Below are 26071 nucleotides of genomic sequence, written 5' to 3' on the forward strand. Positions count from 1 at the left end.
CGCAGTCTGGTTCCTGGGGTTTCCTTTCTGAGAGGCTGCCTTTGCTGGCAGGGTAATGTGGCTGCAACAAAGGCCCCCTCAGCTGGGTTGACGGGGAGAATCATGACGCTCCTGGTGGGGCTGGGGAACGGGGAGGGCCATAAAGTCATCAGCAGACTGAGCCACTGGGTGTCCACATAAAAGTGAGGGCCCATAAACAGACATCAGTATTGTGACTGAAGGGCTAATAAAACTGCCTTAGAAGAGAGAGGTTTTCCACTGCGACCTATTCATACGCAGGACCCTACTGGGAGGTGATACCCGAGAAGATCCTTGGAGGCCTGGCAAGTGTCAGAACTGCCTCATTATGGGATGCTTGCCTGGCCAGACCCCAGCCCCTTTCTCACTGCCGTGGAGGGCAGCTCCAGCATCACTGTCATCACCATCACCATCATCAGCGACAGACAGCCCCGGATCACCCGGCAGGCCCGCGGATGCTGGGCCAGGGAGCAGCAGGTGCTGGGCACTGAGGCCACGAACGTGGATGATCACTGGCTTCCACTGACCAGGAGCACCAGCAACGTGTGTAGGGAGCACCCCGAGACCTGATAGCTGCTTGGTTTCCTTTCTGTCTCTCCATATGACTGGTAGGCAGTAAGTCCCATCCCTTTTCTAGACCTCAGTAGCTCAACGGAAACTCAGGAAGAGTGATTCTTGCTCTTTTCTTGCCCCAAGGGATGCTGGTAAGAGATGATAAAGGGAAGTAATCTAGAGTGAAGTACGTTGGACAGAGAAAGACACATATCCTATGATATCACTTATACGTAGAATCTTTAAAAAAAAAAAAAAGAGTACAAATGAACTTACCTACAAAACAGAAATAGAGTTACAGATGTAGACCCCAAACTTATGGTCACCAGGGGTGGGAGGGAGGGATAAACTGGGAGATTGGGACTGGCAAATACACACTACTGTATATAGAACAGATAACTAATAAAGACCTACTGTACAGCACAGGGAACTCCACTCAGTGCTCTGTAATGGCCTAAACGGGAAAAGAACCTACAAAAATGAATAGATATGTATCCACCTGCAATGCGGGAGACCTGGGTTCGATCCCTGGGTCGGGAAGATCCCCTGGAGAAGGGAAAGGCTACCCACTCCAGTACTCTGGCCTGGAGAATTCCATGGACTCTATAGTCCACGGGGTCCCAAAAAGTTGGACACGACTGAGCGACTTTCACTTTCACTCTTTCATGTATATATAAATGATTCACTTTGCTGTACACTTGAAACTAAAATCAACTATACTCCAATATAAATTTTTTGAAAAAGGAAGTCATCTAGTAGAACTAAACTGAACTAGTAATCCAAGCTAGTACACCAAACTAGGACAAGCTAAATTAGTAGAACTTAAGGGAGAAAGAATAATAACTTGTTCTTTGAAGACTTCCTGGTAGTGTTTAACAGTGAGTGATTTTTTTTTGGTGAACTGTATACTTCAGTTAAGCAGTATTCATGGAAGTGGAGCTGAATGACATCGTTCCTAGAAAGGGGAGAATATACTTTATATAATAATATGTACATACTATATTGAATAGAATGAAAGTAATTTCACGTTCAGCTTGAAAGTGAATAAGAGGCTTATAAACCAGGGCATTTACGTATGAGGCTTTTGGATAGGAAGCTGTCTGGAAGAGATACTGTCAGTCCACAAATACATAGAAGGTGTATCGTGTGCCAGGCACGGGGCTGTGGGCTGGAAACTCAGTGGTGAAAAAAGCCAACTTGGGCTTAGATGTCAGCACAGCCCACGTTTCTCTCACTCGGCATGCATGTTAAGCTCAGCATCTGTCTCTCTCCCTCCTGGATGAGCTGGAGTTTTAGCGGGTTCGGGGACGACCTTCTTCATGGTGAGAGTAAGACTGACTCGTCTTGTTTCTCTGTCTTTGACAGGTAGGAATGCAAACCCTACACTCCACCTGGAAATAGGAGTCTCAAAAAGGAGAAAAAGGCTCATTTCCACTTCCACCCCTAAGACATCCCGAGATAAATTAAGCTCCTATTTTGTATCCACCATGTAAACCGATGTTTCACAAATGGGAGTTGCTGTCTAGAGGTTTTCCATCCTTGCTAAGCAAGGACTCACTGGGCCTCACTGCCAGCCTGATCCGACAGGTGCCGACTGCAAAGATGCCCCCTGTAGCGGGCAGGGCCAGAAGGCCTGGGCAGGCATGCTGCCATTCAAAGGTCCTGAAAGTGTTAATTTTCAGCAGTTATAGGTGTCTCGTTTATATCCATTATAAATCTGTTTATTGTGACTGGCCCCACCCAATCTGCTGGAGCTGTAAAGCTCTAATGGTCCCTAATAAAGGTGGAAGGCACACAGTTCCTGAAATGGGGAAGGAGAAAGGGAGTGAGGGTGACCAGGAGGGAGAGAGGCAGATATGAGCTTAACAATAAAATATCACAATGGCCAAATTCCCTCTGCAGCTTCAAACAGCAGAGCCCCGGAGCCCCAGTCTCCAAATAATAACCTGTCAGAGCTGAAAGGTCTCATCGGCCAGAATCTCTGAGATGTTAGACGATTGGTCCAAGGTCACCCCTGCTTCTCAGTGCCTCGGGGCTCCTGGATCCTAGTCTAGGACCCTCAGACCAGCTCTCTCACTTCTTCTACTTCGACAGGAGACCTTCAAGACTGCCTCCAACCCCTTTAGACTCCAGCCTTGCCCCATCTAGCCTGTGATGTCCAGCCCTGACTATCCATCCACATCTCTTAGGGAATTGTTGAAACTTCCCCTGCCTGTCCACTTATTCCATATTCTGACTCTAAAAGGAGTTGATGGGGGTCTGCGCGTGTTTTCAGTTGCTTAGATGTGTCCGACTCTTTGCGACCCCATGGCCTGCAGCCCACCAGACTCCTCTGTTCATGGGATTTTCCAGGCAAGAAACCTGGAGTGGGATGAAATGGCTTTCCTCCTACAGGGCTCACCCAGGGATCGAATCCGTGTCTCCTGCATCTCCTGCATTGGCAGGCAGGTTCTTTACCATTGAGACATCTGGGAAGCCCCAAAGATATAGGTACTTTTATAATAATAAGCTCCCCAGATGCCTTTGATGTGGCCTGGGAAGCAGATCTGAGAACCACAGATTTTGTCAATACTTGAGTTTCATTCTCCCTGATGTCTCCAATGACTAGCAGGGTTCATGAAAAGGGAAACTCTTCCAGGGTGAAACTGCAAACCACAACCTTGTCCAGAACTCAGGGAGAACCAAAGCTCTTCCTATCTCTTGATGCCCTGAGGGTACCTGAGTCAACCCAATAACTCCTTCCGGGTCAAGCACCACATGGGGGTGCTGGATGCATTTTATCATGTTTAAGCCTCAAATGATAGCCGGAAGGAGATACATATTATGATTCCCGTTTAACAAATGAAGAAACCAAGGCTCAGAGAGGCTAAGTCACTCATTTGAGGCCATATGGCCAGAGAGCGACTGAATCACAATTCAAGCCCAAGCTTGTTTGGGGTGCTATACCTTGCTACCCAGACACACCCCTCTGAGCATGGTCCTGACAAGGGACTGCCTGTGACCAGCTCGCCTGGGGGATGTGGACTTCCCTTAGGAAAGTCATTAGACACTACACTGTACGGTGTGTCTCCAGCTTGGCAGGGACATGCAGTGTACACGTCCTGAGAAATCTCTTGACTACCCGAGAGCACTGGAGAGACTGAGCCTTGCTGGTCAAGCTCCTCCGTGGCTGAACTCACACAGGTGTGGTTTGGACAGGGCTGCTGAAGCCAGACCAGAGGGTGCTAGGGAGGTGTCTTAAAGCAGATGGCTCAGGTAGAGGAACGTTGCTTCTAGAAATTCAGCCCTCAGGAGTATCTGAGGTTTCTGGCGTTCACTGTGGGAACTGCGTCCACCCAACCCCTTCTTACTGCTCTTTTGCCTGAAGTTTGGGGAGCTTCCTTCCTAAGAACAAAGGTCATGAAGCTTCTCAGATTTGGCCTCCACCAGGAAAGCACCACACCCGCTCTAAATGGCAGGTTTCCAGGACTAATTACCAACAAGCAAGGATACTCACATCTTTCATTAAAGGAAAGGAATGCCTTATTAGGTGGAGGAAATTCAGGGTCATCTTATGTACCTGACCTTTTGCTACATGGTCATGACCCCCGTGTACCCCATGGCCATCCATGGTTCTTCCCAGCTTTCTCTCACTGTTTAGCATCAATCCACTGAAACCTATGGCAATGGATGTGTGCTCAGTCACTCAGTCATGTACATCTGACTCTTTGTGACCCCATGAACTGTAACCCACCAGGCTCCTCTGTCCATGGGATTTTCCAGGCAAGAATTGGAGGGGATTGTCATTTCCTCCTCCAGGGAATCTTCCTGACCCAGGGATCGAACCCGGGTCTCCTGCATGGCAGGTAGATGCTTTACTGCTGAGTCATTGGAAAAGCCCGTGGTACTGCAAACGCCCTATGGCTATCACAGAGCAGTCCTTCCTGGAAGTAGAAAAGCCTTCCTCAGACCCAATTACTCCAAGAAGCCAGCTTGAGTCTGCCACAAACACCAAGATGATTATCTAGTAGAACTACTCAAATTGTCTCAAAGTCAAGATCGAAAGATAAGAGCAACAGGAGGAAAGAGGAATAACCCAAACCACTAAGCTCTGCCAGGACTGCTAATAGGTACCATTTATGAGAGCCTGCTACATCCTGGGTGCTTTACATATATTATCTCATTTAATCCTTTGGCATCTGCATGAGTTCAGTTCAGTTCAGTTCAGTCGCTCAGTCGTGTCTGACTCTTTGCGACTCCATGAATCTCAGCACGCCAGGCCTCCCTGTCCATCACCAACTCCCGGAGATCACTCAGACTCACGTCCATCGAGTCAGTGATGCCATCCAGCCATCTCATCCTCTGTCGTCCCCTTCTCCTCCTGCCCCCAATCCCTCCCAGCATCAGAGTCTTTTCCAATGAGTCAACTCTTCGCATGAGGTGGCCAAAGTACTGGAGTTTCAGCTTTAGCATCATTCCTTCCAAAGAAATCCCAGGGCTGATCTCCTTCAGAATGGACTGGTCGGATCTCCTTGCAGTCCAAGGGACTCTCAAGAGTCTTCTCTAGCACCACAGTCCGAAGGCACTTCTGCACTCAGTCTTCTTTACTGCCCAACTCTCATATCTGTACATAACTACTGGAAAAACCATAGCCTGGAGTATCTTTAGCGTGTATTAAATGTCAGTGTTGTTGATAGTCAGACATCTATGGCACGGCCAGGCACTGGGGTTTTTAGAAGTCCTCCAGTTGATTCTAAGGTGCGGCGAGATTTAGGAACCGCTGTCCTAGAACGCAGGTCAGCAAACAGTGGTCTGCAGGCCAAAGCGGCCTGTTTTTGTGTGAACTATGAGCTCAGAATGGTTTTTATATCCTTAAGTGGTTTTTAAAAAGAAAAAGAGTATTATGTGATACACAAAAATCAAGGAAATTAAAATTTTAATCCCCACCACAGCCATGTCCATTTGTTCACAGCTGGTCCATGGCTGCTTTTGCTCTCCAAAGGCAGAGCTGAGCAGCTGCGACTGAGACAGTATGGCCTGAAAAGCCTGAAACAGTCACCATCTGGCTCTTTACAGAAAGTTTGCCAGCCTCAACACTAGAGTTCCTTTTTGAGGGGCTGCGCTGGGTCTTCGTTGCTACATGTGGGCCTTCTCTAGCAGCAGCGAGTGGGGCTCCTCTCTAGTTGTGTTACATGGGCTTCTTCGCTTGTTGTGGTACCTGGGCTCTAGGTACACGGGCTTCAGTAGTTGCAGCGTGTGGGCTCAGTAGTTGGGGTGCCTGGGCTTACTTGCTTCGAGGCATGCGGGATCTACCCCAACCAGGGATCGAACCCGTGTCCCCTGTATTGACAGGCAGATTCTTAACCACTGGACCACTGAACCACCAGGGAAGTTCTATAGCAAAGTTCTTATGAACAGCTAGGATGATAACCAGGATTGAATGTGTTTGACTTTATTTTGGGGCTAGATTTCAAATATACACACATATATTATGGTATATACATATATATGCTTTTTTCCCCTCCCCATCCATGTTTGATATTGTGGTTTCCTATCGAGCAGTTAGCTTCAAACCTTGCACAGCTCCCTGCCTGTTTCTGCACCCTTGGCGCTTAATTCTCTCCCGGTTTTTGTCAGTTTCCATCAAACCTTCAACAGACAGACTCCAAAGACACTTCTCCCATAACCTGCAGGCAGGGGCAATGTGCTTGCAGGCAGCTTCCTTCCACCTTAGGACCCCACGGGAGGCAGCAAGGAGTCCTTGAATTCCCTAAGGGTCCTTCAGGGGGATTAGGCAGGCAGGTAGGGCTGCTCCAGCGATAGGACTCCAGTATCTGCTCGGCCCCTTTGTGACGAGGCTGGAGCCCCACTGGCCTGGGCAGCCAGGCTTCTTTGTATGCAGACCAGGGCTGGCCCGCTATCAGGGGGAGGCTGCCAGCAGAATGCTCTGAAGGCTGGGCCTCTTAATCTCATTAATATCCTGATTGTCTTCCCCAATCTAGTGGCAGCCGATGGGGTGGTACCCGCAAGATAAAATGACCTTTGAATTCAACAGATAAAATGGCAGTCAGATAAAGTCCCTACAAGGAGAACACTGGAGCCCTGGCCACCCCGGAACTCCACATCTCTATAAACATGTTTTCTAAAATAGCAGACGACTCAAGGCAGGGTTTGCTTCTCTTCTGAACGAAAAGAAGCTTCTGCTGAGGGACAATGGGGCTTCTTTTCTATGGGGAGGTTTGCTGCTGCGGAGATGAATATTTTTACAACTGCCCTCATAAACCCCCTCAGCTTGTCTGCTGCCCCGGGAGTGGGCGGGACTCCAGAGGTGAGCCGAGGTGCTCGCACTGTCTCCACAGCCCCATTAAGTTGTTAAGGCATTTAGTGCCCCAGACAGTGCCGACTGCAAGGGCAGTTCAACTCTCCACCCAGATGGGGATGGGGTGGTGGAAGAGGGGGCTTTGATTTCTTCCCTGGGCAGGGCACAGAATCCACCTTGGTCAGGGGCAACAGTTGCGCGGGTTGGGGGTGGAATAAGCCGGGGAAGCCGCCAAATAGCCAGACTGGGAGACCCCACCCTTAAAGCCCCTTTGTCATTCAAAAAGGAATAGTAAGAATGTGGGAGAAGAAGGAACTGTGGGAGGATCCTGTGTGTTGCTTTCCATGCTTGAAAGTGCTTAGCATCTGTGTAATGCAAAGAGAAAGTCGGGTGTATCCCTTCAAAACCAGTCTCTGCCGCTTATGAACTCTATGTGCATGCATGCTCAGTCACTCAGTCGTGTTTGACTCTTTGCGATCCCGTGGACTGTAGCCTGTCAGGCCCCCTTGTCCATGGGATTCTCCAGGCAAGAATACTGGAGTGGGTTGCCATTTCATCTTTCAGGAGATTTTTCCCCACCCAGGGATTGAACCTGTGTCTCCTGCGTCTCCTGAATTGCAGGCAGATTGTTTACCACTGAGCCACTGGGGAAGTTGGACAAAATACTTGCATTCTAAACACCTCACCTTCCTTGATTATAAAATGGGGTAAGGATATAGACAGTGTCTATCCTACGAAGTTGTGAGGATTCAATAAGATGATGCAAATATCAGCCCAGGGCCTGGTATCCAGGAAGGGCTCAATCAGTATTAGCTGATTATTCAAAGTTACTCACAACCCTGCCACTGGGCACTTTTGAGATTTCCTTGGATTCTGTAGATTTCACTGTTAGGGAAAGTCAGAGTGACCACATGGATGTCCTGACTCAGGATCTGGTTAGTCTAAGACCCAGGGTTAGATTTCTGCAGGCAAGTTAGAGATGTAACAGGGGATGAGGGAGAGGCGGGAGGCAGGATTCTCTGGTTCTCCAGCTCTGATCTGACTATGGTGGGGCGGGGGTGTTCGGGGGGCGGGACAAGGACAGCCCTGGGCTAGGAGAGGGAGGAATAGCATTTGCAGGGAGGGAGGAGCAAGCAGCCACAGAAATACACGCCTCTGTAATAGTAGTGGCCCACCAGCTTAGTTGCCCCACGGCATGTGGGATCTTTCCAGATCAGGGATCGAACCCGTGTCTCCTACGTTGGCAGGTAGCTTCTTTACCACTGAGCCACCAGGGAACTATTGAGCCTGTGCTCTGAAGCCTGGGAGTCGCAATTACTCAAGCCTGTGCATCCTTGCTCTGAAACAAGAGAAGTCCTTGCATCACAACTAGAAAATAGCTCCTGCTTGCCTTAATCAGAGAAAACCCACACAGCAACAAAGACCCCGCACTGCCAAAAATGAAGAAGTAAAATGGTAACAAAACAACAACACAAAAGAAAGACACATCTCCTCTTGGGTAAAGAGGCTTTGGGGCTCAGGGCATCCAAAGGTTATCCTGCGAGGCTCCTTCTCGCCTCTGGGACTCCCTTTATTTCCAGGAGAATGAGCCTCTACCTCCTTGAAAGGTGATACAGAAGATCAGGTGTTGGGTGAGTGAAGGCTGATGGAGACCTCTGCCCCTCCCTTGGTGTTGCAAGGAGGCCAAGAGACCTTGTTGGAGGCAGCTGGGCGAGTTTGCCACAGTCAGGAGGGGACAGTACACAAGGCCACCAGAGATGATGTAGCCGATCCCAGGGCTTGAGCCAAGGCTGGCCCAGCTTCCATCCCACGCCAACTTCCTCCTCCTCCTCGGGCGGATCAATACAGGCACCAGTCTCCAACCAGTCCGCTTCCTCACCACAGCCCTGCTCTCTGACCTTTGGGGGGCCTTTCCCTTGATTCTGCTCCAGAATGGAGGTCGGGGCCATCACTCCGGGCCTGCTCAATGGCCTCAGAATGGGCTGTCACAGGGCCTATAACCGGGGACAGCTCCTGCTGGCGAGAGCTGGGATGGGGGGCTGCAGATAAAGGCCTTCCCGGCTGAAGATAAATGGCTGCTGGCAGCCGGCTACAGTAACTCCAGGCCCCCAAGCAGAGCAAACAAAGGGTGCCCCTGTGACACTCCCTGGAAAGATGAAGGCCCATCAGAGGCAGCCAGGCTTGTTCAAAGCCCCAACTTAATTGTCAATTAAGCATGCATGAGGGACACAAAGCCATGACAACCCTGGGCTGCATGCTGGCGTGTGATTGTAAAGCCGGGAGGGGCAACGCTGAAAACAGCTGATTCTGCTGACCATGTGTTTGTAGGGCACCTTGTAACCAATCAGCCGCTGACAGAGGCAAAGGGCTCCTCCTGCCACTCCTATTGTGCCGGACATTCCAGGGCCAGGGTCACGCTGTGGTCACCATGGGCAGGTGGGGCCACAGCGCTGTCAGCGTGGCCAGGAGGGCGGGGGCTCAGGTACAGAACAGATGCTCTCCTCCCCAGGGAGAAGGGTCAAGGGAAGATGCATCTCGAGGTGCCTCCTGTCCTCCTGGCTCGAGGATTGGGATTTGGAGGGGAAAGAGGGGAGAAGGTGGGGGCTTGGGGATGGGGACTTTGTCTTGGGGATGGGGACTCGCAACTCAAGTTGTTAGTCTTGAGCCTGGATGTTCGTTTCTCCTTGGCCACTGTAGAGCTCTTTTCTGCATCCAGGTATGTTTGGGGCTTGATTAGAGACCATACCTTGGTTGCAGGGACCATGATGGGAAGTAAGCATATCATGAGGAATGCAGACCAAAACTTCCCCAAGCGCTGGGCTTCAGCCTGTCATCTGGGTGGCCCTGGGCACACTTCCCAGGAGACGGTCACAGCTCATGTGCTGCCCACCCTGGGAGCTGATGACGGGGACACTTCCTGGGGTGTAGCATCCTATACCCCAGCCTCAGGCCCAGAACATTTCACTGTCTCTTAGCAATAAGGCCCCAATCTGTGAAACTGAAAAGGAAATAGATTCCTGCTGCCTGTCACAAAAGAGGCTTGAAAAGCTATGGCAGAAAAGCTACGACCAACCTAGATAGCATATTAAAAAGCAGAGACATTATTTTGCCAACAAAGGTCCTACACGCAAAGCTATGGTTTTTCCAGTAGTCATGTATGGGTGTGAGAGTTGGACTATAAAGAAAGCTGAACATCAATTCTAAAGAAGAATTGATTGTTTTGAACTGTGGTGTTGGAGAAGACTCTTGAGAGTCCCTTGGACTGCAAGGAGATCCAACCAGTCAATCCTAAAGGAGATCAGTCCTGAATATTCATTGGAAGGACTGATGCTGAAGCTGAAACTCCAGTACTTTGGCCACCTGATGCGAAGAACTGACTCATTGGAAAAGACCCTGATGCTGGGAAAGATTGAAGGTGGGAGGAGAAGGGGATGACAAAGGATGAGATGGTTGGATGGCATCACTGACTTGATAGACATGAGTTTGAGCAAGCTCTGTGAGTTGGTGATGAACAGGGAAGCCTCCTGTGCTACAGCCCATGGGGTCACAGAATTGGACACGGCTGAGCAATTGAACTGGACTGACTCTTGCCATGACCACTTGTTTAGCTTTCTGTGATAATGATAAAGTGAAAGTGAAAGTGAAGTCACTCAGTTGTGTCCGACTCTTTGTGACCCCATAGACTGTAGCCTACCAGGCTCCTCTGTCCATGGGATTTTCCAGGCAATAATACTGGAGTGGATTGCCATTTCCTTCTCCAGGGGATCTTCCCAACCCAGGGCTTGAACCCGAGTCTCCCGCACTGTAGACAGAAGCTTTACTGTCTGAGCCACCAGGGAAGTCCGATAACGACAATGGTGACAGTAATTATGGTTTGGGCTTTCCTGGTGGGTCAGTGATAAAGAATCCTCCTGCCAATGCAGGAGATGTGGGTTCGATCCCTGGGTTGGGAAGATGCCCTGGAGAAGGAAATGGCAACCCACTCCAGTATTCTTGCCTGGGAAATCCTATGAACAGAGGAGCCTGGAGGGCTACGGTCCATGGGGTCGCAAAAGAGTCAGACACAACAGCGACTAACAACAACAAAACGGTTATGGTTTACTGGGAAAGATGCTGTTCACACAGTCTCTCATTGAATTCTCACGTGGACCGCAGGTGCTAGGTACCCTATCTCCATTTCACAGACAGGAAACTCAGAAAGAAATTCTATGAACTGGCCGCGCTGCAGGTTATGGGGGTTAGAACCAGGATGCAAAACTAAGTCCAGAGAATCAGTCCCTGGTGGGTGTGGACCATCGTGATGAACTGAGTTAAAATTCAGGCAGAGAGAAAGGTAGGCACTAAAAATATACAGTGGCCCATAATTATTGTTCCATAAATAGCAGCTCCTCCCTACAAAGGGGCACAAAACTCTCAAAGATAAACTTGATCCCTGGCAGTTCTCCACGCCAGCCTCCCAACTAGCCCAGAGGCCCCCAGGGGCAGGGGCGTGTGTCTTACTCATCACTAGCTTGGTGCCCGCACTCAGCCTGTCTGTGCTGTAGGGAGGCACAGGGTGGGATTCTACAGCCCTGGGTTCTAGTCCTTGTTCCACTACCATCACCTTGGGGAACTCTGCAAAGTTACTACCTTTTCCTGGGCCTCAGTTTCCTTCTTCCGAGTACCTCCCAGTTCTAACATTCCCTGATACGTAACACGGTCTCAACTTCCGGGGACTCCGGAGAATCCACGTCCAGTGGAACGTGCCTTCTGAGGCCGATCGATCGGTGGTGTCTTGGCTGTGCTGCCCAGCCCTCTGCCCAGGCCCTAGTACCTGCTCTGGCCCCTCCAGCCCCGCCTCTCTGGGTCTCCTGCCACTATACAGAATGCCTAAGCCGACGACCCCGTGGTGACCTCACCACAACCCCAGCTTGTCAGAAAGCCACTGGGCCTTTGTTTGGCTTGCAGGCTCCCTGACTTTGGTGTGGAGATCACAGGTCCCAGCACAATGGCCATTGTCTTCTCAATAACGCCCCTTGCCCCAGCCACGCCCCCCGCAGCTCTCAGCTCCAGCTCTGTGGATTACTACCGCAGAGGGGCTGCATTACTTTGCCATCGGGCCAGTGATCATCTGCAGGCTTCTCTGCCTCTCAGGAGTGACCCCAACTTTCTTCCTATGTGGCTGAGCTCTTCCCTTCGGTGGCAACAGCACCCAGAAAAGTGCCCCTCCCTGGCCCAGGCTTCACGCTGGACAGAGACCCCTGAGGAGGTCATGCCTGCGGTGTGGGGGGTGGGGGCACAGTGCAGAATGGATGCTTGCAGATGGATCAGGTCGGGGCTCCGAGCCAGTGCCCCTGGCACTCAGGTCAGGTCCCCGGTCTCAGGCCTCTCCCAGCAGAAGGGCAACCAGCTGGTGAGGGTGCAGAGCAGTTTAGAACCATCCCCAGAGTTGGAAGTGGCGCTCGACTCCGTCTGCAAACCCCTCCCCGAGCAGGCAGTAGACCGTACCACGCTCTGTCTACACCGGCACCACACCAACCTCAGTAAACTCATCACACTGGGAAGAAGCCAGCTTTCCCAGAAGGACCCACGTGGCCCTCAGCACATGGGGGTGGTCTCCCACCAGGAAGGAAGGTGTGGGATTCTGTCCTGACAAGCCCACGCCCCAGAACAGGGGCATCCTCACCCAGGCCGGGCAGGGCCTGGCACACACAGCACACAGTAGGTACTCAGCCGATTTTGACCAACTCATCACTGCCAAGGTTTCATGTGACCAACCCTACCCTAACTCTAGGAGCGCACAGATGTCCCCATGCAGAGGGGTCCTTGCCCAGAGGCCCCTGGACGACTCCTGCTGCAGCTGGACAGAGCCCTGGGGATGCACATGAACGGGCGACCCCTCTGCCGGCGGTGTGGACCGGGCACACCTACAAGACAGGCTGCTCCATCTCATCCGGCGGCGGCCCTGACCTGCTGAGTCAGCAGCATCCCCCCCCTGCCCCCCCGCCCCAACACCCACACTCACACAGAAGAAAAGAGCCTGGAGAAGAACGGGGAGCAGGGCTCCCTGGAGGCTGAGCAAGGATGCAGAGGAAATCTGACCATGGCTACATGCAACTCTCATGAGAACTGTTCAGCAGAAGAAGGAAGTCAGCCCTAGGACCGTCCCAAAGCATTTCCTTTTCTGAGACATCATGAGACCCCGGGGGGAGAAGCCGGAAGGTCAGGTTGCCAAGCGGTGGGGCTGGGCCCTGCTTACCTGGCAGCTTGTTTGGAGGGGAGGTGCTGGGCTGGTGGTGGGGGGAGCCATGGGAGAGCAGGGTGTTCAGGCCATGCGTCTGGCTGGAGCTGTAGGCGTCCATGGCCAGCTTCTGCCGGAACGCCTCCTCCTTCCTGCGGTTTGCGAACCAGTTGTAGACGCGGACCTCAGTGACCAGGTTGGAGCCCAGGCCGTGGGCTTTGGAGGGGGAGACGCCTCGCTGCAAACATTCTGCCCTGAGAATAGGAGAGAGGGGAGACGGTAAGTGAGGGTGGTCGGTGGGGAGGCCCCCTGGCATTTGGCCCCAGGTACACGATAGCGGGGGGCTTCCCTGGTGGCTCAGTGGTCAAAGAATCCGCCTGTCAGATAGGAGACTCAGGTTCCATCTCTGGGTCAGGAAGATCCCTGGGAGAAGGGAATGACAAGTCACTCTAGTATTACTGCCTGGGAAATCCCATGCACAGAGGAGCCTAGCGAGGTAACATACAGTCCATGGGGTCACAAAGAGTTGGACACGAGTGAGTGACTGAGCACATATGCATACTATCATGGAGCGGGGGCTGGGTGATGGCAAGGAGTGTGAAGCGTTCAAGGGTAGAGTACTGGAAGCCTGAGAAATGGCCAGCCTGGGTAGTTATCTGATGAGATGGCTGGATGGCTGGAGCAGTGTGGAACACAGGTTCTGAGCAGGCTCACTGCCCCAGAAGTCTGGGGCTTAGCCTTTGGTGTGGCTCCTGAACAAGAGAGGAAGGTGAGGGACAGGCATCTCAGGCGGAAGGTCCAGGTGAGCCTCCTGACACCGTATGTGACTATTTTTCCTGTCCTACAAAAGACCATTTCGTTTGCTGGCCTAGTCTGAGCCCCTCCATAGCACTCTGAACGGACTTCTGGTCTTCCAGGGTTTGGACACCCCACAAAGGTGCCATGGAAGCCAGATTCCTTAGTCACATAATAGGAATTCCTTCCAAAGGGCAGGCTGGGTGAGGTATAAATGAGGACACAGCAGAGACAGCTGGTCTCCAGTCATCATCGCTGAGGAAACCCCAGGGCCAGTCGTGAGAGAGATTCTTAGACACCACTGGATACTGGGGGGCTTCCCTCTCATCAGTGGGGGCCAGAGCACAGCTGAGGACTCTGTGACACATCTGGGCAGATGGTTTCATCTCCCCAGGCCCCTGCCAGACTTCCCTAGCTGCATCATCTCCCTGCCAGAGCTGGTCCAGCCCAGAGACAGAGAGAACACACAGGTCTTAGCCAAAGCAAAGAGCAGATTTTTTAAAAAGTGAAGGTTGGAATCAGAGCAGATGGGGCAAGAATGAAGCTAAAGGATATATAGAGGATTTTCTAATAGTTTTCTTTAAAATGTGACAGCCTGGGTGGGAGGGGATTTGGGGGAGAATGGATACACGTATATATGCGTGGCTGAGTCCCTTCACTGTTCACCTAAATCATCACAACGTTGTTTGTTATTCGGCTATACCCCAATACAAAATAAAAGCTTAAAAAAAATGCCATGTCATTAAAAACAAATGAACTCTACAAAAACAACTCTAATCAGTGTGGGCAGAGTGGAGGGAATTCTGACCAATTCTTGCTCTCTTGCTAAGTTTCCCTTTGAACCAACATTTGGTCTCGTCCAAAGCCAGTCTATGGCTAAGGAATAGCTTTCCCTTGGTCTGTAGGGGGATCAAACGCATGATTCTCCCTTCATTGGCATATTTTAGACCATCATTCTCCATCATTCCCTGGGATAACAGTTCATAGGGCTATGCCACAGAAAGACATCCCCTGGTTAACAATCAGTTCAGCAAAGTGAAGTGTGTTTCTTGACTGCAGGACTTCTCAGAGCCTTTAATATAGGAATGCACGTTGTGACCCCCTAAGAGAAAGTTACGCAGATGATGGTTCTTAGACTGATTTATTAATGACTTGAAATGAGGGTTCTGCGGGACACACTTTGCGAAAGCCCGATTTAGCCACATTTAGCTGGATAAGTGGGCTTCCCTGGTGGCTCAGACGGTAAGGAATCCGCCTGCAATGTGGGAGACCTGGGTTCAATCCCTGGGTTGGGAAGATCCCCTAGAGGAGGGCATGCCAACCCACTCCAGTACTCTTGCCTGGAGATTCCCCATGGACAGAGGAGCTTGGCGGGCTATGGTCCACGGGGTGGCAAAGAGTCGGACACGATTGAGCGACTCAGCACAGCACCACTAGCGTCTCAACCTTCCAGGACCGAGGGGTGGAGCTCAGGCCCCTGTGCTCGCCCGCCTGCTCTGGGGGAGCTTCCGGTGGCGTTACCTGTTACACTCCTCCACTAAGGCCTCCCTCTCTTCCTTGCTGGGGTTCTTTTGCCGGTCGTAGGCCTGGTACAAGATTTGCTGGGACGCGGGCCCCCATTTGAACCGGTTGCGACGCATCTTCTTGTTGGTGGGCTCAGAGCAGGCGTCATCGGACTGCCCAGGCCCCTGGCTCTGTTGACTGAACTCTGGAAAGAGAAACAGCAGCTGATCCTGACTGCTTTTGTCTGTCAAATTTCCAGAACTCTGGACTGTCTGGTTGAATTCTGAAAAGAGAAAGGAGTAGATTTGATAGGGTCTGTAGCCTTCACTCAGCAGGTAGACAGACAGACAGACAGATCAATGGACAAAAATACTTTTATGTCTCTCCCCTGAGCTTTGGGGGTCTGCTGTTAACTATAGGTGGGAATACAGGGGTGGGGGCAGGCTCACCCCAGGCCCCTCACTGTTGGCTCCACCAAAACCAACCCCTTTCCTTTCTTTGGAGGAGCTCAAACGTGGCTGACCATTGTTCTCAGGACAATTTATTATTACTATTATTTCATTGGCTCACTGGCTCTCAGACATGAAGCAACACTCTGAATCCTGAAGTCTTGTGTTTTGATGTCAAGGAGATGAGTTCCACCAAGTCTCAGGTCTAGAGGGAAAAATGCTAAAAGGTACAGCTTGCACTTAGACAGAATGTTCACAGGCTGAAAATAGCTCTCTCTACTCATAGATCCTAGGGATCCACATTATGTTATGCTCTTTGAAAAACCGCAAACCCCAAACCTTTTGACTACTGCTTTGAAATAAATATAACTGGACTTTTGTATTGGAAAAAGAAGCAGCAGCTCTTTAGAGCTCAATCATCTCAAAGGCAATGATGTGTGTGTGTGTTCAGGGGTCCATTTATGAGGAGAACAGCCCAAGAGGGAAAGGTCTTACACACCTGCCCACACATTTGAAAGATGGGAAGTGCAAGAGATGGCAAACTCAGGACTTTCTTAAGAATGGTGTTTTAAGAATTGGAGACAAGTAAATATAGATGGTATGGAGCCCCCTGACAGTCCAATTCCCAGGACCCAGGCATATCATGACCCTCAATATATTTTGATTGAATGAATGAAAGATGACAAATCACCCAGTGGTGATGCCCTAGCCTCTGTGGCTGCAATGAGATTTGATATTTACTCATGAAAGAGGCAGCCTCCTTGTTCTCTTCCTTACATCTGCATGAAGCAGAGTTCATCATGGTATTAACTCCATTTTGCAGATGACCAAGCAGAGAGGCCAAGCACCCTGCTGAGCAAGAACCCATAACAGATTCATTTCCTAACTCCTGGTCCCCGTGTTCTGGACCTTGATGTTTTTCTTTCTTGGTTCCTGGAGTCCTTTCTGCACGTCTCAGAAAACTCTCAAGGTCCAAAGTCAGGCCACAGCTTGAATCCTCTGCATAACACCCTAGCGTGCGGCCTTCCACCTACCTACCTCCAGCAATAGGGAACTTGCTAAGATCTAAAGATCCGTTTCCATTTTGGCCCATCAAGTAGTGGTGGGTCCCTAACAAGCCTAGACCCGCGATACAAGTAGTGCTGGCCTTTGTTTAATTAGTTGTTGATCAGCCGAGTTAACGAGCTGTGTCCTTGGTAGACAGACAGAACATGTCACTGGAACCCTTGATTGGAGCCCCATCCACTTTGGAAGATTCTCAGGCCACTTTGGGCTCTGTTTTCACTGGTTCCCAATAATTCCTTTAGATACCTAAGAGTGTCTCTGCCACATCTACTAGCAGGAAGTCACTGACTCCATGGGATAATGAGGGTCCCAGCCAAGTTCTGCAATTCCTGGTCCCTTGGCTTCTCTGCCTGTGGAATGGGCCTGGTGAGGACTTAAGGGCCCTAAAGAGTCTTTTAGAACATATGCCTCTGGTCAGGATGATGGTGACGACAATGATGGTCATCCAAATTCCCAGGGAAGTTCTACTTTTCAAAGTGCTTTTACAATTCCTGTATTATTTGGTCTTCACAGCAGCCATCTAAGTGCAGGGAGTTTGGGACAATCAGAGCGGGGAGAAGGAAGTCCCCTGCTCAGTGGATGTATGTCTCAGTGTCTCCTCTCCTCCCTGTGGTCCTGTGGAGTTGTCGTGAATAACAGCCAAAGCCACTACAGATAATCGCAAGGACCCAGGATCAATACAAGGTTCCTCATTTGATGTGAAGAGATAACCTGTCATCACAATGAACGTGTAATGAACCATTTCTACAGTGAGGTTATTATACAAAGTCCTCCAAATGTATCCCTTCAACTAACTCTCACACCTCTCTTAGAAGAATTGTTATCTCCATGAAGAAATTTGAGGTTCAGACCCATTAGAGGCATGGGCAGGAGCCAGGATGTGAACCTAGCCTGTAGACACTGAACTCACAACCCTTGATGGTGATGCCCCATATACATCACCTCTCACTAAAAACAAACCCAAAGCACACACCCAGAAAACCTTCCAACTGGCCTTGGATGCAGGTCACAGAACCTACTCCTGAAGTTCTGCCTGTGGTGGGTGTGAGACGCACTCGCAGCTGCCCACAGGGTAGGGGCCGCCTCTGGCTGTTGGCTGCCCTTTTTGAAGAACCAGACTCCCACACATTCTCCACTCACCACCAACTCTCCCCTACTTCTTTCCAGATTAATGGCAGGAGGGCAGGGGGGCGGTGCACAGAAAATGTTTGTTGCCCATAAAAATTAACTTGGAGAAGATGGCATCAGTAACTTCTTTATAGGCTCAAGAGCCAGTCTGGACAAGGAGATTCTATCTGTGAAGATAGGCTCATGAATATTACCACTTATTACTTTTAGCTTCTTATGAAAATTTGTTATCATGTGTGTTTTTTATTCTCCCGATTTTCTCTTACTACTTGTCACTTGTCCACTTGTGTCCTTCTTTTATTCACCTCTCTTCCTATTTTTTATCCGGTGCTAGTATATCTTGTATTTAACCTTCAAGAATTGGTTCAAATGACACCTCCTCCAGGAAGCCCTCCAAGATGTCTCTAGGCAATTTAGCAATTCCTCTGGCTGTCCCTTGCGTACACTTTTATAACAGCTTTTAGAAAGCTGTCATTATTTATTCAAACATCTCATCTTCCTCACTAGGTTGTAAATCCCTGGAGAAAAGAACCTGTGTATCTCACAGGCCAGCAAGTGCTTGGCACCTCATGCTGCTGCTGCTGCTAAGTCGCTTCAGTTGTGTCTGACTCTGTGGTGCCCATATAATATTTACAGAATGAAGGGATGCTTCTTAAGCTTTCTGTCTCATGGGACTTTAAAACAATAATAACAATAATTGAAAAATCCTTTGCAGAGATGGTCATACATTTTTGCAAAATGTCATTCTCAAGCATCTTGAGAACCTTTCTGGGACTTCTATCTTTTAGAAGTTTTTGGTTGATCTTTCCTGCCTCCATCTTTCTGAGGGAAATCCCACAGAACACAGAGAGGCAACTCAAATGGGAGATGATGCTTGAGGCTTGGATTGGAGTGAAAGCGCATCCCAAGGGTTCTCTGGCCTTTGGGAGACTATGGCTCCTGAAGATTTTTCTTGGGCTTTACAGGAATTACAGAGAGTTGCTTCATGTCAGACACACAAATTCTTAAAGACATAGTCACCATGGATGGTGGATCATCACAGAGTTTAAAAGGGGTCTCTTCCTCTCACTGTGCTTCTTATAACCTACTTATCTAACCACCAGGGAAGCTCCAACTTACCTAATGCTCCCAGCAAAAGAGCAAATCACTGCAATATAAGGTGAACCCCTAACCCTTTCCTTGCATTTTGAAGGCCTTTCCAGCCCATGGACATTGAGACAATAAATACTGAAACCATCACTTCAGGGCAGTGTGTGACAGAAAACAAGAGTGATTTTTAAAAGTAGTCCTCTAGTAAGAGGGGAAAAACTCAGCCCAGAAAGTGGTGGAAACTCATATCTGAACAAAGACAGAGAAGCCCACAGCCCAGAGGAGAGTATGTGGGAAGAGCGAAAACTTACATAAAATTTTCCTAGAAAAAGGGCTGGATTGAAATAATCAAAATATAATGTAAAAGTACACTTTTCCTAAAATAAAAACACTAGGTCACTGATACTCTTATCATTCAAATGCAGTTCAAACTTCCCTAGCCTTCCAAACAAAAATCTCTCAGGGTTATTGCGTGGAAGAAACCTTGGGACAGAAAGGAAATTTGGGAAAGACAATGGGAAGGATAAGAATTCATCACTCAGAGTTGCAGATGCAGATGCTTTTACTGAGTCCTGCCTTAGCCAGAAGCAGATTCTTCCTCTGACAGGCTCACCAGCTGGGGTCTCAAAGCTCTACTGATTTTGGTAAATGTGAGTAAGCATCTTAAGTTGCTTCAGAACTCAGTTGTACCCACCCCCCACCCCATCCTCCCAAACAACAGGGTCAAGTTCCTAACATATCTATAGGTACGAATGCCTTCTATTTTTTATACTCTTCAAGAGAGAAGGAAAATAATAATAACAGTGATTGATATTATTGATTGCTACTAAATGTCTTCCTTGGAAAGTCTGATCCATGGTCATGGATCAAGGCGAGAAGATGCTTGGCTTACTTTGGGTTCAATATTCTGCCGTTACCTACTTGGTTTCAAAGAGAAAGATGTTGCAAGCAGGGACCAAAACATTCAAGGTGTGCTACACACACCGATGGGCTTGTCAAATCGACTGGCTAGGGACTAGGGCATCTCGGGAGAAGAAAATGACATAAGCCAACTCATTGCAGGGCATCAAATCCACCTGACAGCTTCCTTATAGTTGCCAAGTGCCACGCAGACCTTGTTGATGAGAAGGAAACTGAGGCATCGCACAGGGGTCAGAGTTAGGGCAAAGGTCAGTCTTGACTGAGGCAGAGGCCGGTTGAAAGCACTTACGTCGGAGGATCTCCCGCTGCTTTCGGACGTACCAGGTGTACAGGGCGGCGCGCTTCTGGGTCTTCATGGGGGTGCCTTTGTTGAGATGTTGGGAGAGGTGTGATTGGTTCAGGCCGGTGACATCCACTACTTCCCTTTGAGGGATGTTGTGCTGTTGCATGTAGCCTTTGATCATTTTGGCAGCCCTCCACGGGTCCTCGCTAGACAGATTAAGCAGAGGGTTAGGATGCTGGTGGAAGAGGTCGGGGACAAATATCCTCTTTCTAGAGGTTTTCCTTAAACTCTGTGCAAAACTCTGACCTTCCCCTATTTCTCCTCCTGCCCAAGTAACATCCTGAGGAGAGAGGCGAGGCCGAAATAGAGCCTGGACAAAAGAGGGGATGAAAGCTCCTATATAGTGCACTCCATCCCTTTCAACTGAGATCGGGAGAATAAAGAGGAAGATGATTTCCTTGCTTCAGTAATAGGAAAGCAAGCCCAGCACTCTCTCTCTCTGGAAGCAGAAAGAAAAGTTCCTGGGTGTTTCTTTTTGTTTTTGTTTTACGTTTTTGTTTGTTTGTTTGTTTTGCTTTCCTGCACTTTCCTGGAATGTGAGAGATTTTAAAGGAAGAGCAGAGGTGTCATTCGCTTGTGACTAGGCTGGTTGATCCCCACGATAGGAGGTAGCATCTCTAGATTCACCTGGACTTCTTCCACATCACCTCCCTTTGGGATGGGCGTCTCCACTTGTTGCGTAAAAAATGGCAGTAAAACATAAGTGACCACCTCCGGAGAAGCAAGGAGGACGTCTTAGCCAAATGTTAAACAGTTTTCAGAGTTTCAGAAAACTTTTAAGAAATGATGTTCCTCTCCTGGGGGGCTGAGGAATCACTGCACTGACGTGAGGCAAATAAAATTAAAACAAAAAATTCTTCACAGCCCCGCCTCCCAAATAAGACCACACAGACAGACGGATAATTTCAATTTCTGAATAAGATGTGAATGATTCCAAATGCCACTCTCTTTCTATATTCTTACATGTCTCCTTGGATAGGGTAAGAGTGTCGGGAAGTTAATCTTTCTCATAAATTTCAAGCTTGGGGTAAGAACTTAAACTTTTCGTTTAAGTTCATTTCATTCATAAACACAGGTAATGGAAAAAAACTTCTTTAGAACACTGTATTAGTGCCTCTTAATTTATTCCAAACGTTTTCAACTTTGCCAATATCTTTTCTTGCTTATTGAAAAGTGAGCAATCTAATTGAAAACAAAAATTAAGAGAAGAGTGCACAATATAGAACAAAGATATTCATGAAACAATAGATCCATATATATTATTTGTTTAAGGCAGCTACATCATTAACTTAAAAAACCCCAGCATCCCCTTACGGTTGATGTATATAATAGCCTGATAAAACATGAAAAAAATGAAGGGAATAATTAGGTTCAGAGGTAACAATAAGCAAAATTTCAGAGGGCAAAACAGAGGGCAAAAAACCAGATATAGGTGAAGATGAAATAAGTGATTTATTTCTAGATGATGTCTATGTCAACATGACAATCACCTTTGTGTCATGAATTTTTTTAACCTAGTAATTAAACAGATTTTTGTAAGCATTTGAAAAATTGAGATTATTTTAGCAAGTCTTTGATATTAAATTTATGAGAACACAAGTTTTGATAGAGATGTTTTTGATAAATGCAAACTCAAAATTACATATAGCTTAATATCTCAAGTATTTATAAAGGTACTTCCAAGTAATACAACAATATTTAAGTAAAAACAGGAACAAAAAATGAGGAACTGCGTCCATTTCAAATATGGATAATTCACCTTGAGTAAGAGGAAAGTAATATAACATTTTGAACATGCCCGGTTAACATTAGCACTCATTTTAAAAGTTTACTTCTGCTAAATACTTGCACAGTATTTTTAGGGTAAAAAAACACCTTCAACAGATATCAACAACAGCTTCCAAAGTTAGACAAAGTATTTGGGTTTTTAAAGGTAATGCTGCTTCGACAGATTCTTTAACATTTTTGGTTTTGTTTAAATTTTTTACTAGTATTTATTTTGTGTGTTTAAGAAACCTAACTGAAATAGTGTAATATTCCGAGAGCAAATAATTCCGTGGAAAAAGTGAATTAGCTTAACGACTGAAAAGGTTTAAAACAAAAAACAAAAGGCCAGGGAAACCATATAAATGATAGCAAATCTTTCAGCCCGCATTAAAGCCTGGGGATAAGATGGCGTAGTTACACCTTTATAGCTCTGACCACAGAATTCTCATGGATTCACCGGGAAGGGCCCCAAGAGTCGGTTACGTTTTGAAATTTAAAAATACAGCCAGTGATCTGGGGTTCGCAAGCCGGGTAAACACACAGATCGGGAGAAGGGCGCCCGGCATTGTCCTCAGGGCGCAGGTGTCAAGCGCCCGACCTCGGCGCCCGCCTCGTCGGCCCAGCACGCTCCTTTCCAAACAATGCCACGAACCGAGAGGCCCTGGACCCCGGCTCCGATCGCCGCGATTTCTTCGTTAAGAAGCCTCCCCCGGGGCGTCTTGGGGAGCAACCAACTTTCCAACTTTTCACCGCGCGCGCCAGCCTAGAGCCGGGGCCGGAACCGGCAGCGCGCAGCCCCGACCCGCTTTCCCCGTCTCTCTCTTTTTGGAGATGGAAAGAGCGGCCAGCCGCTCCCCAAAGTGACTTGTCCTGTTCTTTTCTTTCCGCCTTAGCGGAGCAGTGTGGACCAAAAGGGGAGTGCGCGCCTCTGGCGTGTAGCAGCCAACTGCGCAGTGACCTGGGGACCGCTAGCGATTTCTTGAAAAATTACTTTAATCAAGTCTGACCACTCCTGAAGGTGGGGGAGGGAAGTTAGCAGCCGCTGGGGAAAGGAGGAGAAACCTTAGGGCCCGGCCTGTGTGTTCCCCACCCCCGCCCCCCGTGGGGGTCTTGGGCCCTCTAGCCTGGCTCTCCGCCCCCTGGAGCCCGGAGCTCTGCGCAGCGAAGAGCGCTGAGGTCCGGAGCCCAGGGCCGGGCCTGGCTCTGTGCCCTCCCGGCCTGCGGTGTCGGCGACCTCCGGGGCAGCCCGGGTCAGGCGCGGGGCGGCGCGGGGGCTCTCCTGGGAGGGCAGGGCAGCCCGGTGTGTGTGTGCTGGGAGCTGCGAACAGCCTCGCGAGTCCGCTTTCTCCTTTCCTTCCCTCTCGAAGCCGCGTTTACAACTTCACCAATGAATAACCCGCCTCTCCGTTCAACCTAATCACGACTTTTTGTGTATCTTTCTGTTGATGATTTATAGAAATAAATTAATAACACCCTAACTCCACGTGCTTCAGTTTATATTACATCTCTGCCACGTCTAACCCGGCGCGGGGCTGGGTGCCGAGGGACGCCCCAGGTTCTTCTTCCAAAACCCCGCTGGAAGGCGGGTGCCTGCAGCCAGGCGGATGGGCCTAGGCCCCGCGGGCCCCGGTGCCCGGCGGCCGGACATCGGCGGTTCCTCCCGGCCCGGGGTCAATCTCCGGCCCGCCCCGGCGCCCCAGCCGCTCTTCTGACCCCTCTCACCTTCCTGCACCCCTAGCCCGGGCGGGGGAGAAACCGCCGCCAAGGGGGCAACCCGCCAGGCAAGAAAGAACCTCAAACCCTACGAACTAACTGTAGCAACAGACTTTCGGGAAGTTAGAAAAAAAAAAAAAAATCTAGAAATTCCCCTGATTGTTTTGCTAGAGAGTAAGCCGCCGGGTCCCCAGGTAGCAAATTCAAATGCAAGGTCATAACGCATCCCAAACGGCCACTGCGGGCGGGTGACCCGGGTTGCCCCGGTCCTGGGCGCGACTCCGGTCCTGGCCTTGCCTGGGGACTGCGGCGCTGAGGGTCCGAGGCCAAACGAGGGTCTCGGTCCCAGAGTAGCCTGGCTGGGAGCGACATGCGGTCTAAGAGAACCGCTCTGCTCCTTGGATAATTAGTAACAAGCTGTCAAAGCCCTAGGCCGCTCAGAAAGGCTTAGCAAACCACCCGGGGCCGGGAGACAGACGGCCGGGCAACCGGCCTGCCTGGATTCCTCGGGGACGCCGGGGTGTCAGCGGCGAGATCCGGGAACGCCCTCCTTTCTCCCACCAAATCCACCGCAAACCCAAGGCTTGAACGCACTGATCCCTCGCTTGCTAGAGACGCGGTTTCATTGCCCCTTGCGAGTCCACTCCAACCCGACAACGTGCAAGCATTTCCTTTCGCAGATCTAAACGGGCTTTGGGGATTCCAGATAACCTCGGGGACTTGCGCGGGCGCTGCAGACGAGAGCGCCCATCGGAGAAGGCACCCCCCAGATCCCTGCCCCGGAGCCGCCGGTCCCTCTGTGGAGAGCCGCAGGACGCGGCTCCCCAGGCAGGTTCCGCAGATGCGGCTCCCCGGGAGAACTGCTTGTGGCCTGGGGTTGCTGCGGGCCTGGAGCCTCCGCACCGGCGAATTGCCGAGGTTTCACTGAGCCCATTCGCACCTTCGGCCGCGTGGGCAACGGCTCTGCAAGCTCGGTTCTCCCAGGCCGAACCCCAACACAGCCGGGAGGGCCCCGCCGGTCCCGGGCGCTGGGCTGGGCAGGAATTCACGAAGTTTCGGGGCTCGGGCCGTCCGATTGAGGGGCTGGGAGGGGTCCAGGTGTTGGAAGAGAAGCGGAGCGCCCCCCCGGGGACTTCTCTGGTGGAAACCAGGCTTGGCAACAGCAGTCGGGGGCCGTGTGGCTCAGCCACGGGGCCCAGGGCTCCGGGTGTTCAGGCGCACCCCTCCGCACCTCGGCCCGCGCCTACCTGAGCATCCGGTCCACCTCCGCCCGCTGCTCCGCCGCCTCTTCGGTGTTGAGCGCTTGCAGCTCCTTGAGGATGGGAGGGGTGTCATAGTCGTCCCCGTCTTCGGAGCCCTCGTCTCCGGACAGGCGGCCCTTGGCGTGGCCGTTCGTCAGAGTGTGGAAGACCGGCTTGGTGTCCGGCTCGGCCCCGCTCCCAGGGGACAGGGGCAGCGTCTCCAGCTTTACCCCGAAACTCGGGGACGGCAGCAACTCCTCCAAGGCCTGGATCAACACCTCCTTGGTGACCCCGGAGCTCAGCAGGGCGCTCAGGAGTTCTTGCTGGAGCGACGTGAGCTTGGACACCATTTTCCAAGGACAGAGAAAGAAGGGGGTGAGGGGGCGGGCGGGTGGGTGCGAGAGAGGAGGGTGGAGGGGAGTTTCACAAGCGAACCCCAAGTCCAGGAACCCCCCCCACCCTTCAGCCTCCAGACACCTGTTACTCCCCGGGGTCCCGGAGTCTCCTCCGAGAGGAGTCAGAAAACTTCTAACTTGCCATGATCGCCACCATTAGGCCATATAAGATATGCAAATTAGCGGGGAGGGCCCGGCTTTCGGCAAGATGCAAATGGTCGGCGGCGTGGGGTGGGGGTGGGGGGCGCGGGGGGAGGGGAACCGAGAGAGTGAGAGTGTGAGAGGCAGACCCGAGAGCCCGAGACCCGAGCCGGGAGCCGGGATGCTAGGGTCCAGGGTATTCACGCCGGGGTTCTGAAGATATTCGTGTACCGCTTCCGTCTATCAGCCAAACTTCAGCTGACCTTTGGACTCGTTAAACGAGTAGCTTGCAGCCTGATGTGCAAGGCGCCGGGACTTTTCCACCCGCTGTGGGTCCGGCTTTAAGTCCGGAGAGAAGGAGAAACTGCGCTCGGGGGCTCAGGTGAGGGCTGGAGGAAGCTGGGGTGCTCTTGGGAGAAGCAGACGGAGGAGG

The 26071-nt window shown here is 50.5% G+C and overlaps 1 protein-coding gene across 4 annotated transcripts in view; it reads right to left on the reverse strand.

Moving 5' to 3' along the window:
- Nucleotides 1–25678, reverse strand: part of HNF1B (HNF1 homeobox B) — a 61801-nt gene extending 36123 nt beyond the window's left edge. For 2 of the 4 annotated variants that reach the window (XM_027517563.1, XM_027517561.1), the window contains exons 1-4: nt 25109–25678; nt 20328–20527; nt 15405–15591; nt 13107–13342 (exon numbers count right to left, since the gene is read on the reverse strand). In XM_027517563.1, the coding sequence (XP_027373364.1) occupies nt 13107–13342; nt 15405–15591; nt 20328–20527; nt 25109–25452 (967 nt within the window). In that variant the 5' untranslated portion in view covers nt 25453–25678. Of the gene's footprint in view, nt 1–13106; nt 13343–15404; nt 15670–20327; nt 20528–25108 lie in introns of all 4 variants that reach the window. The other 2 variants (XM_027517560.1, XM_027517559.1) reach the window with 1 other exon arrangement.
- Between the last annotated feature and the right edge of the window lie 393 nt (nt 25679–26071).

Source organism: Bos indicus x Bos taurus, chromosome 19 (genome assembly GCF_003369695.1).
Source record: "Bos indicus x Bos taurus breed Angus x Brahman F1 hybrid chromosome 19, Bos_hybrid_MaternalHap_v2.0, whole genome shotgun sequence".
NCBI classification, from domain to species: Eukaryota; Metazoa; Chordata; class Mammalia; order Artiodactyla; family Bovidae; genus Bos; species Bos indicus x Bos taurus.